Raw genomic sequence first — 18132 nt, 5'->3', positions numbered from 1 at the left:
TACAGACTGATCCCTGCCATGAATGAGTTGCCACACCAAACTGACAATTATATGACATCCAAATGCCTGTGGCTTTATCATGGTGTGATCCCAGTAGCCACCAAGGCACACCAGACATGGCTTATATTTAATTAACAATCCACTGCCACCACGTTGACTAGGGGCACGTAGTTATTGTATTTTAGATCAGAGGTGCTTTCAGTTAATAAGCCACCTCTGCCTGTTGGAACTTTTGGGTTCATCAGCTGAGTTCAGGAATGTCCCTGAGACCTTTGAACATGCCCAGTTACACTGCAGGGGAGCTGCTGGGAGATGTCAGTAGATTGTCACAAGTGGGTACATGGCACACAGTGCTTTTTTCATCGAGTATTTATGAAAGCAAGTCTGACAAGCAGAGCTCGCTTTTAGAGGCTGAATTACCTGCACCATTTTATTTGTAAAAACTAAAAATGTTCAGACAGAATCCTCCCACAGGCCACTTAATAGATTAAGCTAACTACACATGGGTTCTGGTTTAAAAAGAGAGAATATCATTTAAAAAAGCACATTGCCACCCTGCTATTGCCCAGATGATCAGGAAGCACAAATCCAAGTCTATATTCTCTATTCCTTAATAGACTTTTCCACGGCAGCAGGCTCCCTACCAACTTTGCCCTGCATTGCACTCTTATGTCCCCGATTCCTAACTCCACCATCCGCCACACTTAGGGGGTAATTCATGGATTATTTGCGCCGAACAAAATGGGATTTGTGCGCCATTCTGCCCGCAAATCCCCATTTGTTAAACAGGGATTTGCGGGCAGAATGGCACCCAAATCCCGTTTTTTTCGGCGCGAATAATCCATGAATTACCCCCAAAATCTCTTCACCCGCCAAATCCAGTTCTGTTTCACAACCGCCTCACATATCCACCACCATGGACATAGAAAAGGGCACATTTTTAGCACATTCTCAAGTTTGTGTGGTGGCCATCTTTGGCTTGTTTTTCTGTTATGACAGAATACTTGCTCATGAGCATTTTTTCATAACGGAAATCCTGGCCATTAGCACCCCGCCACTTGTCATGGTTGCTAATGGTAATAATGCCTACATTGGTGGCATGTAGCAGCCATACTCGGGAAACAGTCATGTCAACCAGCATGGTCAACCAATGCTGGCGTTGTTATGTTATGTTGTATGGTTTTATTACATGCCGAAAACCCGATGGGCATCCGGGCGTGGAAACATAAAACACACAGAACAAAACAAGTTACACTGAGCCTAGAGCACTATAGCCACGTGAGGATATGCTAATAACTATTCAAACAGATGCGTTTTCAATCCCTTTCGAAATGGAGCCAGGTTACTGTCCAAGCGTAGACTCATAGGAAGCGTGTTCCAAAGGGAAGCTGCAACATACGGGAATGAGTTCCCATTATTGCCCACATGGTAATGTTTGAATAAATACTGGGCTTAACTTAAAAGAAATTTGTGGAGAATCATTAAAACATTTTACACATATGAAATCACACAAAAATAAACAGGTCAGTAATGAGTATAATGTTTTGCGATTTGCTGGGACAAGAGGACAGAAGGATGTACACATTACACACTGGAGTTTGAGGTCAACAGGAATGTGCAGACGAGGGCATGCATTTGGGTTTATTGCAGACTTTGTACACATCACAATTTCGACACACAACAAAATAAACATGAGCCTAAGGTAAGGACATTGTGACACCTGCTGTAAAATAGAAACATGTCAATAGACAAGATGATGTTCTCCTGTATAAGGGACTATAAATAAATAAACAAATAAGGAACATTCTGAAAGAATAAGGATGGTATGCAGACATGCGGCCGAGGCAGAACAGCCAGCCGTGCCATGTAATCAGGATATTAGATTGTAGAGGAGTGGTCACCGAAGGGCCTGATATAGACTGCATGAAATTCGGACCGAAGCAGAGGAGAGAAGGGAAGCCATCGGGCATCCCCAGAAGGGGCGTGTAAAGCAGAAGGGAATTGGAAGGGAGGACATGGATGCTGTGGCATTCATGTGAGATGTCCTATGGTGATTAGAATGCTGGCATTATGCGCAGTGGCATCACAGAACCTGCAGATCTTCTGGTGGTCTAAGAGAGGGTCACGTGTTTCATGACGTGTGGCAAATTTGGCTACTTGTCTGAACCATGCATGTGCATCGCGGTCTGCTTCTCATTGGCCTTCCACCTCTTTTTTTAAGACAAACTCTGAAACAAGTCCAAAAATAGTCAAACTGTGTTCAGCTGTGGGCTTCTGCCACCATGAGAGCAGTAAAAGATGAGTTTGGTGCAGCAGGTGTAAAAAAAGAGTGCATGCGCGGATGGGGTTTTGGAACTGCGCATGCCGCGCATTGCCAGAGCCACCTTCCCACAATGAGAAACATTGCTCAGGCTGAAGGGGGACGTGAGGGGGATACCATTAAAAAACAGGGTAGAAATAGCAACATATGCCTGCTCGCTCTCCTCCCCACTGCAACATAGCCAAGCTACCTCCCGTGCTAACGGCGGCTGACCATACACGGTGGTGCCCATACCACCTCCACCCTTTCCATTCCTCGATGATTGTGCTGTATTTGCTCTGGCTGGGCTATAAGGCAATAATTCAAATCCATCGGTGAGTTGTTCAATGCCTAGAGAATCCGAGCAGATGTCCAATGTAAGCGCCCCCCCTCTCCCCTGTGCCTGCAAATAAGGAATCTTCGTGGGAATCCAACAAGCGCAATGAGAGAATGTTGCCTTGCATATAAATCTTGGTGGACAACATCTAAGCACATAAAATCTTTGAATGGGTCCAGTTGGCGTTGTCCTGATTTTTCCATAACTTGGCATCACAGTTAACGAGGCTGGATTGTGTCACCATAATCCATAGGCAGGTGCCAGACTATTAAAAATGACTCCCTTGATCACTTGAGTCCAGCAGCTTTAATCAATATATACATATAAGTTCTTAATTTTTTCTCTTGTGTAACCACACCACATCCCTGCTAGCAATTAGGCCCGGTTTCATCTTTAAAGGTTTTGAGTTTCTTGGAAAATCTGCGTCTAATCAAGGGCTGGAGCTAGAGTGGCCTGCAAGCTCTGCCTCCGCCCTTGTTTTGGCACTTGGTATATCTGTTGCAAATCTGTTGACACAACGTTCCCACAATGTGAAATAGAATATCTCCACTATTGCCTGAATTACAGTACAGACCGGCCCCTAAAATACATTGCCAAGAGGATAAGAAGTTCCAAAGTTTAGCTCAGAGCCTCGCCTCTCAAGACGCTGCACGCGCCCAGTGACCACAAGCTACTGCCGTGTATCTTCAAGGGAAGCAACCAAGAGCCGCTGACCAACGGTAAAAAATCACATCCTTTCTACCCCTTCAATCCTACTAAGATCCACCGGCCATCGCCACGGATAGGCCGCTACAGCTCCCGCCATTGTGATTGGCAAACACCTTCTGGGGTAAAATTCTACAACATGAACATTCCAACCGGCAGTAAACCCATTCCACTGGGTTACCACCACGGGTAAAATACTGCTGGCATTAATTTCATTTTAACTACCAATTCCCATTAAGAAAAACAAAAGGAATCGCCAAGAAAAGCATGATAATTATCGCCTGATTGAGACTAACTCTGATCTGGATTTAAAAAAAGCAAAATCCATAACTAGATACAGCCATGTGAAGCACGTGCTTTGTGTCAAAGTAAATATCTGGAAGTGGTTTGCGCCGCTGGGACAATCGGCCTCATTATGACTGTGCTGGTCCGGTAAAAATGTTTGCCATTGAGCCTACTGGCACCATTGTTACCGGACCGGCACAGTACGACTCTGCGGGCGGGTGCCGTCCCGCCCACCAGGGTCAGAGTGCTCACGGGAGCACGGGCAGGGGGTCGGAGAGGAAGCTAAAACCAGAGATCATGGTTTCAATGGCCTCCCTCATGGAGAGTCGCTGCTGCGTCACACTTCTTTTTGCAACTTGCACAACTGGGATAGCTATCTCATCCACTGCATTGCTGGACAACTGTCTCTGTTCCATTTGTGCAGCCTGTCCAGCACAGGAGATGGTCATGTTTGTGGACCAAGTTTAAAGGTCCTTCATAGGGAAGAATAGGCGTGGGACGGGACCAGGAAGCAGGATTCGGATACAGGAAGCAAACATGAGGGATGTAGAAATAAAGGGGTTTACGGGAGTGTTCCCGATGGGAGGACAGCAGCAGAAACACGCAACGCCAGAATAACTGAGGGACAAAGAAGACATATCAGGAAGGGCAGAAAGGATCCGTCCTAAGCAGGCTGGAAGAATGGACCCAGTAATGCAGGCAAAAAGCAAAAAAAGAGAAATAGATCTGTCAAGGGCCAGGGAAGGCACCAAAAGAGCAGGACTGGAGGACTGGAATGGGATGATGGTGGAGCACATTGCCCGCACGGTCATGTCTTGTGGAAAGTTGACATGCAGAAACATGACCCTGATCCGTCCAACCCTGCCAGGGTTTAATAAGGGTTAAGGCCCAAGCGGCACTCTAATGTGCCCTCCAGCCCCCACAGTTCAAAGTGTGCAACCATGAGGGGGTGCCTGCATCAGCAGCCTTTCCAAGATCATCCCCGTCATCGTCTGTGGTTTTCTAGCCGTTACCGGGAGGATAGCTCAGGGGCAACGTGTTTGTCTTGGAAGCCAGACTACACAGAGCAACACAGGTTCGAACCCCGGGTCCGTGCTCAGAAACCTTGGGGTATTAAGCGCGTTATAAATAGCCAATTACAATTGCCCTGAAGACAGAGATGTGGATGATCCTTGGAGGCCTGCCCCCTAGATGGTGCGAGCCACTAGCAACTGCTTCCACCTTCAAAGCCTCCACTGGCCCAGCCTCCCAAGGCTTCAGGGGCTTGAGCTCCTCAGCCGAGAGTGGGGTTGGCAATGGAGGAGGTCCAGGTAAGGGGGCGAAGGTGGCTCGGCCCATCCGTCAGGGCCTCCTCAAGGGTATCAGTATGTAAGGTGCCCTCTACCCACATGCCATGGCTAGTGCCTCAGGGCTGAAATGGAGTGGGGGAGGGGGAACAGTGGTGAAGGACAGTGGTGCTAGTGGAGGAGGTCTGTGGTGCCGGATCTGGATGCCCTGCCCTGACCGGTCCCTGGCGTCACTGTCACGGGATGTAGCAGCACTCGTTGTAAAGGCAGATAGCAGACACTTAGTGGCTGCCCTGGGTTTGCCTGACACACATGGCATTTGGAGGCTTCTCAGTCAGCCATGTTTGGCCTTGGCCTTCTAGTTTGCAGTCACACTACTCGGCTTCTACATATGTTGTAGGGCCCATCCAACCCATTGTGCTCAGAATACCTATACATCACTGGTGATGGGCAACTTGCAGACATCTGTATGAATGATCATGTCTGTGTTGTGGCAGCACAATTGATGAGCTACATTTTTGCTTGGACACTACAAGAGGGAGACCTAAGATGCTGATCATTTTGGGACCGCAGACCAAAGGGAATGCTGAAGTAACCCAATCACGATGCCCCCTTTTTTGTACGTTTTCTGTCACGTTTTCTGATCAGAAAATCTTCCACGTGTAAAGTGACATGTTGGTGATGTTAGTGGAGACTTAATGACTGTTATTTTGTTTGGCACTGCATGTCCCGGAAACGCTATTGGTGAACATATGCCACATGGTTGGGTGAGCGAGGTGCTTTCCGCTGGGATATTCTGAGTATGCATGTTTTAGGGTTTAGGCCAGATGGAAGATGGTCACTTTTGTACATTCTCTTCACTGCAAAACATTTGAAATGTACTCACCATGGGCTTTTGGTTTCTAGCTCTCATATCCTAGATCCCAATCTCCACAAGGCCCGCCATATTCAGGAAAGACACTGCCCTCATTGCCCTCATTGCCCGCATATCTCGTCTCTGGAGTATAGCTCAGGGGCAACGTACTCACCTTGGAAGCAAGACGACACGAAGCAACACAGGTTCGATCACCGGGTCCGCGCTTAGAAACCTCTGGGTTTTTAGCGTGTTGTAAATAACTAATCATATATAAGAGACGTGGGGAAACTGGCATCCTCTGCTGGCATGTACTCCATGCATTGGTGGGGATTGAGAGTGGAACACGCTGCTTTAAGATCACACTAGCGCTACCTGACCGTGTAGATGGTAATGGAGTGGTTGTTGATGGCCACGATTACGTGCAGAATGGCTTCCCAGATCCTGGTGCGCTTCTGGGAGGTGGTTTAGGCCATGAGGTGGACAAACAACCGGGATGGCTACTTCGCGACACCTCCAGCTCCACGTCTGAAAATGTATCTTTGTGATGGCTGCAATATCCATCAGCGCCCTCAATTTTCTTTTGAGGACTACTCCAAAGGTAAGATTCTAAATGTTTACTGATTTTCAAAATGGCTGCCGCACCTCTTTCTCTGTGTACATGTGTTAATGGTATTTCATCATGAGGTGCTGAATGTAGAGCTTTCACATTTTCCGCATGCGGAACTGTCTGTTACAGCATGGGCAGCGGTAAAACCATTGTCAACCAGAGACACTCGGATCACTGCCTGGCAACATTGGTAATGACGGCATGCAGAGATTTCTTCACGAGAGCCCCGAAGCGAGGGCCACTGTACTTGTTTTCTCTGTGATGGGCTTTGCACCTATCCCACAAATACTAGTAACACCTTTACGGATGGATGGTCTCACTGTACGGCTGGCAAGGTTAATGCTCATCTACTACAAGTAATATGAATTTTTTTCAGGGTTCCATGTCATTTCATCGCGGGATGTTTTTTTGCGGGTTTTTTTACCGCAAATTTTTTATCGAAAGAAACCATCAAATTCTTTTTTTTTTTTTTTTTTTTTGGGATGCCCCTCCAACCCCCCCATTCCCTTTCAGTTTATATCTATTACCAAAAACCCACATCCCGTATATATAATTTTCTAACCCCCCAAACAAAATTCAATGGGTTTTTTTCGGTAAAAAATATGCAGTAAAAAACCCTGCGAAAAAACGTCCCGCGATGAAAGGACGTTGTACCATTTTCAGTTCTGGAGTATTTCTTTGCTTGCTCTCATCGACCTAAACACTTTTGCATTCGCAGCTGCTCTGACTTTACTTAACCCTTGACACAAGAATTCATTTGGTACTCGCAAGGGCTGTTAAGTGCACATTTTAAAAACTATATAGCAAGATTCCAATCATGTGCTGCATATCAGTCTATACATTTACACATAAACCTGCATTTTTGGTTTAGGTTATTAAGTGGCGCTTGCGCCCAAACTATAGCATTCGAGTACAGATATGGAGAAATGGCATATGAGGAGACTTGTAGGTGCTGTTTGTTTATTTGTCAACCCGTTTGCCCACCCATTGACTTCCCATAGCCACACTAATCCCTAAGGCCATTCCCACCCAGTTCCTGCCCTTCACCGGCCAAATCACCTCTTCATGGAAATTATTTGAGGTCCCTTTAATCAAGACTTACCATCAAACTTTTCACTCGAAGTGCCTGCTACTGTTTTTCCAAAACACTCTTCTGAGAGTTAATGGCCCTCATTCCAAGTCTGGCGGTCGGGAAATAATGATGCCGGTAACAACATACCGGCATAATTTCCTCATCGCCAGACTACAACTATGCCTCCAGGGGCTGTTGCTCTCAGCTGGCCTGACCTGCCGGGGGCACTGGCCCCTGCAGGCAAGGTTTTCAGAAAAGCACCGGCACCGTTAGCAAAGGTGCCGGTGCTGCCGTGTCCCCATTCCATGGAATGTCCTATGGGACTCCACAGGAATGGGAACTTACACTTTCCACCGCCTGACCTCCCGGGCCACTGACACTGGGATAAGAGGCAGCGGAACGGTGTTACGAGTTTTCCGCTGAACTCACAACGAGGGCGAATGACTTAATTTGAGCTGAAATCCTGTTGCTGGTGCAATAAAAATCTCTTACCCAGATCTTCCATCAGACACTCGATTTATAATCACTATGCATGTTATCACTGAAGTCCTGTTAAAAGCAAACAGTTTTGGCTTCTGTATAAGTATTACTTATTTTTTATTTTTATTATTTGCGTATAGTTTTGCAAAAAGAAGAAGAAAAAAGGTTACATAAAACATTTAATGTAGTTGAAAACAGAATAAAAAAGAAAAAAAAAGGAAACAAAACATAACATTTCCATCCAGACATCTAGAAAACCAATTCAATAAAGTAGAAAAACTTGAGATACGAACAAGATAAAAAAACCCATCATATTCCCTCTATAATACAATGAAGAATAATATTCTCAATAAAACATTAAAATCTAATACATACAAATATTATACAGATCCTACCTTAAGCTCCATCCAATTTTAAAGCCATTAAAATACCTGTAACTACAATAACAACCACAGTTGGATAACCTCCTAAAAATCTATTCCATACATTTTCTATATGAAGAAAATCCAGCTTATGAACCTGTTTCCCAAAGTGCTAAATGCAAATCAAAATGAATGGCAGGCAAGTTAGAATAAGGTCTTAAGTGTTTCCTCACCAGTTATATTACCACCACAAAACCTGCAATGGGAAGGTCCTGCCTTGTGGAACGAATAGTCAGTCTATTAGGATAAAGGTTTAAATAGGTGCGAGAGCAACTTGTAATTACGAAAAGTATCAACTGTGTTAACTCAATCTTTCTGAAATAACAATCTTTTGATAGAGTTTGGGTTCTTTTGAAATCTGCCACAGTCAACCCTAAAGAAGAAAGGAGATTATTACAAAAAGCTACTAATGTGTTAATACTATTGTCTTTCTTAGTTGTTATTAATTCATGAAAGTCACCATAAAGAGAATTCTTAGGCGGTTCTAAAATGTTAAAAAATAAGAAGTATCTCCATTTGGCCGAATCACCATTGATTTCAACCCCAATTTATATCTTATCATTGCCATCAGAACGCAATTGGGCAAACAAAGCACCCTTCTCCAAATTGAAGCCTCATAAAATACTCATTATGTAAGTACCCACCCTTGTAGCATTTCTTCCTCATACAACATCTTTGGGATCACCTTACCCTAATAAAATTTGAGTAGGGGTTGTATTGAAAATGTACCATATTTAGCATTAATTTTTAAAATTTGATTCGCAAGAGTCACCGCTTTATGCCCCAAGAACTCGTCTACATATTTTTTGCAGGGGACTTGACTATCGGGAAGCCTAAATATATTAAGTTACGACACCTTTCTAACTTAACACTGTCCAAAAACCACTTAAAGTTGGACTCCTTTTTCAAAGATGTAAATTGCTAAATGTTTGTTTTACTCGGGTTAATTATTAGGTGATTTTGAGACACGTACTTAGAAAAAGAGGTCATAAGCCTTTGCAGACTGATTGGCGTGCAGTCGAAAAGTAGAAAATCTTCTGCATAGGCCTTGCATTTATACCTCTTTTCAGCCATTTTGGACGAAACAAAAGCCTCCGTAATTAAAATGTCTTCTGCATTCAAACATACAAAGTGAAAAGAGTGGGGGCAAGGACGCGCCGCTGTGGCAATCCCGAAATCGTGGACATTTTATTGGACAGACTTCCAGCCTGGCTTAACCTCAACTGAGTCTTTGTGGATACCCATGATCAACTTTAGTAGGCCGGCAGGAATGCCCCAACTGGTCAATTTGGCCCATGAACGACTGCTGTTAACGAAATTGAATGCAGATGATAAGTCTATGGATGCCACATAGATGGATTCATGTTTTTTTGACCATGCCATTTGCTGCAGGCACTTTATTAAGAAGCCGTTCATATTGGTACCATGTTTTTCCGGATACCAGTCTGAAACATTTTCAATCTGTCTGCCTTTTCAGCCCATATGTTCAGATGGGAAAAGATGATGGATGAGAACATTTTACTGTCTGCATCCATCACCCTGAGCGGCATATGCTTGCTAGGTTCTGATCTTTGACCTCTCTTATACATGGGGACAACAAAAGATGATTCTCAAGAGGCAGGAAAGCTGCCAGTCCTTATCAAGTTAGTGTTAAAAACATAAAGAACAGTAGCCCAACTTTCCACATCTGATTTAAACAAATGGTTTGTAAGTATTACAAGTATTAGGACCAAGTACCCTAGAACTACTGGCCTTATGTATACATTCCACAACATCATTACGATTAAAAATGAAAATCTAGGAGTCATCGGACGGGGATTCACTTGGTAAATTCAGGGTCTCGGAGAGGCCATTATCATCTCCAGAGTAGATTGGTTTAAAGGGGCTTATCCATATAGACTCAGCTAAGGGATTTGATTGCATAACAGTTGGGGGTTCCCCAATGAATTAATCAGGGACCAAATGTTAATGACATTCTTTCTTTTTAAATTGTCCACCATCAGCTCACACTCTGTTTGCAACCTTAGAGCCTGATGACTTTTAACCCAATTCCAGGAAGCCTTTCTAGCTTTGCCTATCTCTGAAAGGCACTGTAAGCGATCTGTGGTCTCTAATTTAATTGCCTTAAATGTCGCAATTAATTTTTAGTTTTCTTGCATGAAGCTTAGGGACAAAAACATGGGATGATGCCTTGTGTTGTGTTTAATAGCCAGAACCCTGTTTATTCCATAAGAATAATTGATCTACGCTGTGCCCCATATAGGGGTAAAAACCTTCTAATGTGAAAGTGTTCTGTTTCCATTTCTCTGATGTCACCACAATAATTTTTATTAATTTGTTACTAACCCCCCCCCCCCATACTCTTTTTGTTTCATTTATTATGATTAGCCCCAGGACTTACCATAAGGTCCGAAGGACCAGTAACTGCTTGATCCCCGGACCCAACCATAACATTTGCCGAGAATATGTGGTGGTCACTAAGTTTTGTTTTACAAATATTAAACTTTTGGCATGACGTAAATAGTTCAGCATCTACGAACATATACTCCAACACAGCTTCTCTGCCACCTGACTGCCACGACTCTTGCAGCGTATCATTCCCCATGACAATAGCATTCAACCTAGACAGGCCAAGGGCCCTTAAAGCTGACAGCCACCTCTTCCCCTGCACATCTTTACGGGAGGCATTGTGTGATGAATTTAAATACAATAAATCATCATCAAGGTATTCTGCAGTGGTGCAAGAGGCATTCAAATCCCCCACCACCAGCGCAGGACCATTGTTGGTTTCCTCCCTCCAATCAGCAATACATTTCATCAATTTCGCCAACCACCTCGTGCCAGTATATGTTAACCACAAGTATCAAAACACTAGATAACGCCCAACATAATTTGAGTTTGGATGCTAAGGCTCCACATTGTATATCATAACATCTATTAACATCTATTCCAGAAAGTACCAGCACCAGACTTAGTAGCCCCTCCCTCGGTTCTTTTTACTAGCAGACCGAAAATCAATTTTATAGCCATTCAACATTGGGCACTTCATGAGCCATGTTTCCTGTAGCAATATTAGGTCAAATTGTTATAAAGTAACTTCCAGGCTTCTTTGGATTACTTATATGTTTATTACAAGTACTTAAGTCACAGTTACATGACGTTATATACGTAAGTGGACAGGACGTAACACTGGCTCCCATCACCCAGGCTGGGGAGCTCTAACTGGCTTGGTGTGGAATCCTTGGGTAAACATTCCGACATTCACAAGGCAACACTCCACATGACATCACCAGCTTTCACATGCAGAGACATGCACATCACAACAAAAATGTCTTTAGCTTGACGACAAGGTCTGGATTATATAACAGCTCATGGTGCCCCTCGAGTTCCGGGAAACCTTCAGGTAGCCCCAACCACTAACAATTAGTTTGACCAATCTTATTGGTATTCCTGGCAGAGTTTAAAGCCCCTGCAATCCAAGAGCAGCCATTGTTCCTGGAAGAGAGAGCTCTTCTTTGCAGAATGAGCCAGATAGATCTCTCGCCTTTGCCTGCAGCGTTAATAGAGATATGAATATCAGAGAAGTTGAGGCCCCCTGGATTAAGTCTATTAAGGCCCTTCTCTGACAGTTCCCCAGACTTCTAAGGTGTAATGTCAAAGCCTAGTTGTCGCAATGAATCAGCATCACTTAAGATACCCTCATAAACAATCTTCAAAGCTATGTCCAGAGTTACATTATCTGTGACAGTTTCATCTATAAATTCAACTATGTCTATATCTGTAGAGACTATTGACCGCAGGTTGGGCACTTCAGTGAAGAGGGCTAAAACATTGGATGTCTTCAAGATCAGCTGAGTACTTTCAGAGAATAAGCATTCCAACAGGAGTCTGTGATGTCTATTATGCTCATTAACAGAATTGTGCTCCGAACGCTTATTTCCCTTGTCACCATGGTCGAAAATCCATGCTCTGAGAACACTATAGGCAGGAGTTTTAGAGCACAATTTCCGGCCGAGTTTGTATCAGATCCAATTAGAGACAAACCAAAAAGATCTTGTAGATTCACAGGCCCCTGAGAATTAGTCCGAGGCAGCACTCCTTTGTGAGGGTTCAAGAGACTAACGTTTTCAAGACTCACATCCTGACCAGCGATCAGTGGCTCTATAACAAGAGGTGCCACTGCATTTCTTACCATACTGGTTCCCTGATCCTTTAACACTATCGTGATAGCTGTGTTAGAAGGCCTCTGTTCCTTCAGCTATTGCCACTTCTCAGTGTTATTATCCAAACTGGGTGATGCCACAATGTTTAAGTTCCTTAGAAACTTCCTAGAGGCTCTTCTGTTTTTCTTTGTTGCTTTCTCGTTGTTAGATTTCTTCTCCTGAAGTTTAACTTGTTTTTTGGCTTTCTCAATGTCACCTCGCCCGAGGAGACCATTATGGGTTCCGGGTCAACAGATGCAATATTTCCTGCATTGTCAGGGTGAGCAATGACATGAACGGAGATTGGGGAGGATATGCCCGAGCCTGACGCCTCTCCTGTTCCACCTTGCATTTACTCCACCAAATCCACACAAGGAATTGTTTCCACAACAGCTTCAGTTGCCCTGGACACTGACGATGTTTCTGTTATCTTTGTGCACCTGTGCCACCCTTCTGTGGGTTTAACGTGAACATTACACATAAGTTTGAATAAAGTCCTAACGTCTCCTCTTTGCTCCAAACTATCAACCTTTTTTTAATAACTTCATGAAGAGCCACAGTTATTTTGACTTCGAAATTGCTGTTCTCGTATAGTGCAACGAATGACTACAGCATGTAGTTAAGGGCTTGTATAGCAGATTGATTAATATCCGTGCCATCAGAGTTCCTCAGATGAGAGGTAAAGCCCAGATAGTGTGTCGTAATCGATGTGTCACAGAGGAGAAACTGTCACTACCTTCTGCGGCGTAGTCTGTGAAGATACGTGGTGTGTTTATATATGAATCCTGATGTTGCGGATCCTTCTCTCCCAATGACACTTCCATTAATTCAGAGTCTAACAGAGAGACATGCCCCCTAGTTAGTGTTTCCTTGCAAGACCCTCTAGCAGCAGTAGCCTGTAGGAAGTTTTCCAGCTGCTTAGTGAGGGTATTAAAAAGGGTATCAGGTAATATTGTCCCCATAAATAATGTCGCCATACATATAGTCGCCGGGAAACGGCATAGGTGACATTATTTATGGGGACAATATATGGGGTAAATGGAAGCAGGGTTTGTGGGGGTGGCCCCCGCACCCTATGTTAAAAAATGTGGGGGTTGTGGGGGTGTCCCCCGCAGGTTCCATATGATAATGTTGCCTCAATAAAACAGCACCATTCTTGTATGGCGACATTTTTGCGGGGACATTATCACATAGAACCTTAAAAAGGAGGTTATCTTGTTAATTTTTTCACCTTATCCACGCCCACAGCTAACAGTTGTGCCAGAGCTGAAGAGACGGTAGAAGCCAGAGTAATTAACTCATTTGGCGACTCCAGCATGGTTAGAGCCCGCGCCTTCTCCATTAAATTCTCTTCAGAAGGTAAATTGCTGTGTGTTTTTACTACATAGCTCGTCCAGGCACTCCAGAGAACAAGGGGCAATATAAAGCAGGAAGGAACTCACTGTACGTACGTCTTCGGCCAGAAACACCCCAGACAACATGCAGGCCAACAGCACCCTGAGGCACTCTACGGCGCTCTGTGCAGATGGGGAGGTTTCATTCTCTTGAAGCATCACTGCAAACTCGGTCTGTCGTACAACAAAAGGAAAGGAGCACTTTCCACACAGTGGGCCTTCATTATAAGGCTGGTGCTCCCGGAATGAAGGGGGCTGGTACGGGACCGGCCCCCTTAATTACGAGAGCGCCGATTACTAGCTTCCAAATGCGGGACCCGGATCAGACGTCTGTTAAAACCAGGCGTCTTTTCCGGGTCACGCGAGGGGAAGAGGGAGGTAACAACAGGACCCTCATAATGTGCCCGTTGTTACCTCCATCCCCATTCCCATTGAGCACAATGGGAATGGGGAATGGTTCCTACAAGGAGGAATTATCAGGTCCTCCAATGTTGGAATGACCTGGTTATTCCTCATGGCAGGAACGCGGTAAATGAGCCCGGTTTGGCGGCAGCCATGGAGCTAATAGCTCCATGGCTGCCGCCAAACTCATAATGAGGCCCAGTGTCTGCTCTCCAAGCAGTGCAACAGCACTCTGAGGCACCCTACGGCGCTCTGTGCAGATGGGGAGGTTTTAATCTCATGAAGCGTCACTGCAAACCCAGTCTGTAGCACAGCAAAAAGTAAGAAGCACTTTCCACACAGCGTCCGCTCTCCAAGCAGTGCAGCAACACTCTGTGTTATAAGTATTAGGTATTTGCCAGGCACTAGTATTAGTATTAGATGCTCAAGTACTCACACTATTTTGCAGCTGCTACCATCAATGACCAGTTAATACCACTGTGGCAGTGCCTGGCAAGTGCCTTTAACATGCCCACACAAAAGCCCAAACTGTTGGTATTGCCAATGCTTGTTCAGAGTTCCTTTGCAACCTATCATTTTTCATAACACTTCATTTACTCTTTTACTATTCTTGGTATAACCTTGAAAACAACTTCACCCTTTTATCATGTTCATTATTATTTTTATTGATTTTTAAGTATGTTTTCGAGTGAAAAGATATATAGCAGAAGACTTGAACTCTCCAATCTGCCACAGAAGGTTTGAGTTGGCATTGCTGTTGGCATTGTTATTGGCATATGTACAAGGGCGGACTGGGAACCAAAAAAGGCCCTGGAAAATGTTTTCGAAGTTGCCACAAAGTACATATTCCCATAAGAACATTTGGAAATAAAATAGGTAACCACACAAAAGAGGCCCATGATGCAGAGGCCTACCGGGAAATCTCCAGAGTTCTTTGTAGGCCAGGCCACCCGTGCATGTGTATTCAATCCATATTTTGAGATCAGTCCCACTATGAGAGTTAATGATTCCCCCATCATCATTGTATTTCTTACATAGGGCTGTTCCCTGGCTAGCACAAATTACACTTGATATAATTTAGGGACGGACTTACCTCTGCAGGTTTTGCCATCAGGGTTTAAAACGTGGCCCGTTCGGCACTTACAGACGAAGGAGCCTTCAGTGTTAACACATTCGTGGTCACAGCCGTGTTTGCCCAGTGCACAGTAATTAATTCCTGCAATGAAAAGGATTACAAAACACAAAAAATCAGCCATTGTAGTCACCTCATATTTACAGAAGGCACAGACAGTGTGTCTGGTTGTGGGCAGCAGCACAGTATTTTGTGTGGATATTCTGGAAACATGGAGTGGATTTTGCAGCGCGCCAAGAGACCACACAGGGGGCAACAATGCGCGTACAAGAACCTTTAACAAAGCATAACATAACATCACTGGACACTCCATGAGGATTTATAAGGCGGTGTTAGCATAATTACCCTAAAAACATTTGACCTAAAACGTTTGATCGAATTTGTTTGACTTTTTTGGGTCAAATTTAATTAAATATATATATGCGGTGGTTAAGGGTATAGATTAGGTTGGGGGGGAAGTGGGGTGGGGGTTTGCGGGGGTCTCCGCCTGCATTTTAGACTGAACAAAAGCACTGCACATTGTTAGGTCACTGGCTGTCCTTGGTGTGCCAAGAGCCGCTCTCACCAGCTATCAGCTGTATTTGTGATGTCACTGGAGGTTGCTCCACAACCTTGTTGTGCTATTACTACTGACTGTATTATTTTGATCGTTATACCTATTACGGTTTAATAATACTAATAATAATTACTGTAAATACCTTTTTCAAAATGGTACAATGTATCGCTTTGAAAGATTTACAGACAACACAGGAATTGGGCAATAATCACTGGCAGGGCTGCCTGTAACGGTTGGCACTAGAACGCTGCCAAAGCTATTCTTTGGTACGCGCCATAATGCTGGTGATTGTAGCCACTGGTAGCTGGTTGCCATGGCTTTTCTGTTTGGGGAATGGGTTCATAGAAGATGTTAACTCGCTTTCACCAAACAGAGACAAAAAGTAGATTATAGTTAATGCCAGATAGAGGAAAGGGAGCTCATTCAAAGGAGGACAAGTCCCCCTGCAGTGTGCATGGAAGAAACGAGACGTGCAGCATGCAACAACAAGCATGAGGAGAGGTGGCGGCAAAGCTGGCCAGTCTGGAATTTTGTTGAGTAAATGGGGGCGAGACAATGGAGAGGAAGGGAGCGATGGAGGTTTGGGAGGCTGTTAGGCAGCTTGGAACGTGGGCTTATACCTGAATATAAAGCCTGAATATCGAGTTCTCTGAATGCTTCCTTGTCTATAGGGGGCGCTAATTGACTAGAATCCTATTTTGGAGTTTGTTCTCTAACTGGGTTGTCTAATATGATTCTTTCTGACTAGGCTCCGTTGTATATCTGAAGGTTTTGTAGGGCTCTATGCATATAGCATTGGTAGTAAAGCATTCCCTCGCCACTAAATATTATCCTCAAACTAATGGGGAAGAGGGCAACCCATGCAATGGAGCATTACTTGCAATGCTTTACAAATGCAACCTTTGCAAAGGAGCATTGCTTGCAATGCTTTGTAAATGCAACCTATACAATGGATCATTACTTGCAATGCTTTGTAAATGCAACCTATGCGACGGATCATTACTTGCAATGCTTTGTAAATGCAATCTATGCAATGGAGCATTACTTGCAATGCTTTGTAAATGCAACCTATGCGATGGAGCCTTACTTGCAAGGGTTTGTAAATGCAATCTATGTGATGGAACATTTCTTGCAATGCTTTGTAAATGCAACCTATACAATGGAGCATTGCTTGCAATGCTTTGTAAATGCAACCTATGCAATGGAGCATTAACTGCAAGGGTTTGTAAATGCAATCAATGCAATGGAGCATTACTTGCAATGCTTTGTAAATGCAACCTATGCGATGGAGCATTACTTGCAAGGGTTTGTAAATGCAACCTATGCAATGGAGCATCACTTGCAATGCTTTGTAAATGCAATCTATGCAATGGAGCATTACTTGCAATGGTTTGTAAATGCAACCTATGTGATGGAGCATTACTTGCAAGGGTTTGTAAATGCAACCTATGCAATGGAGCATCACTTGCAATGCTTTGTAAATGCAATCTATGCAATGGAGCATTACTTGCAATGCTTTGTAAATGCAACCTATGCGATGGAGCCTTACTTGCAAGGGTTTGTAAATGCAATCTATGTGATGGAACATTTCTTGCTATGCTTTGTAAATGCAACCTATACAATGGAGCATTGCTTGCAATGCTTTGTAAATGCAACCTATGCAATGGAGCATTTACTGCAAGGGTTTGTAAATGCAATCAATGCAATGGAGCATTACTTGCAATGCTTTGTAAATGCAACCTATGCGATGGAGCATTACTTGCAAGGGTTTGTAAATGCAACCTATGCAATGGAGCATCACTTGCAATGCTTTGTAAATGCAATCTATGCAATGGAGCATTACTTGCAATGCTTTGTAAATGCAACCTATGCGATGGAGCCTTACTTGCAAGGGTTTGTAAATGCAATCAATGCAATGGAGCATTACTTGCAATGCTTTGTAAATGCAACCTATGCAATGGAGCATTACTTGCAAGGGTTTGTAAATACAATCAATGCAATGGAACATTACTTACAATGTTTTGTAAAGGCAACCTATACAATGGAGCATTACTTGCAATGCTTTGTAAATGCAACCTATGCAATGGAGCATTACTT

The 18132-nt window shown here is 43.9% G+C and overlaps 1 protein-coding gene across 2 annotated transcripts in view; it reads right to left on the bottom strand.

Moving 5' to 3' along the window:
- The window catches only part of MATN2 (matrilin 2), a 606908-nt gene that overhangs the window by 237280 nt on the left and 351496 nt on the right, over nucleotides 1–18132 (bottom strand). For both annotated transcript variants that reach the window (XM_069621407.1, XM_069621408.1), the window contains exon 8: nucleotides 15441–15563. In XM_069621407.1, coding sequence (XP_069477508.1) covers nucleotides 15441–15563 — 123 coding nt within the window. The remainder of the gene's footprint in view (nucleotides 1–15440; nucleotides 15564–18132) is intronic.

Source organism: Ambystoma mexicanum, chromosome 5q (genome assembly GCF_040938575.1).
Source record: "Ambystoma mexicanum isolate Mex_15411 chromosome 5q, UKY_AmexF1_1, whole genome shotgun sequence".
NCBI classification, from domain to species: Eukaryota; Metazoa; Chordata; class Amphibia; order Caudata; family Ambystomatidae; genus Ambystoma; species Ambystoma mexicanum.
The sequence above is the reverse complement of the archived record's forward strand: the minus strand, read 5'-3'. Positions and strand labels throughout refer to the sequence as shown.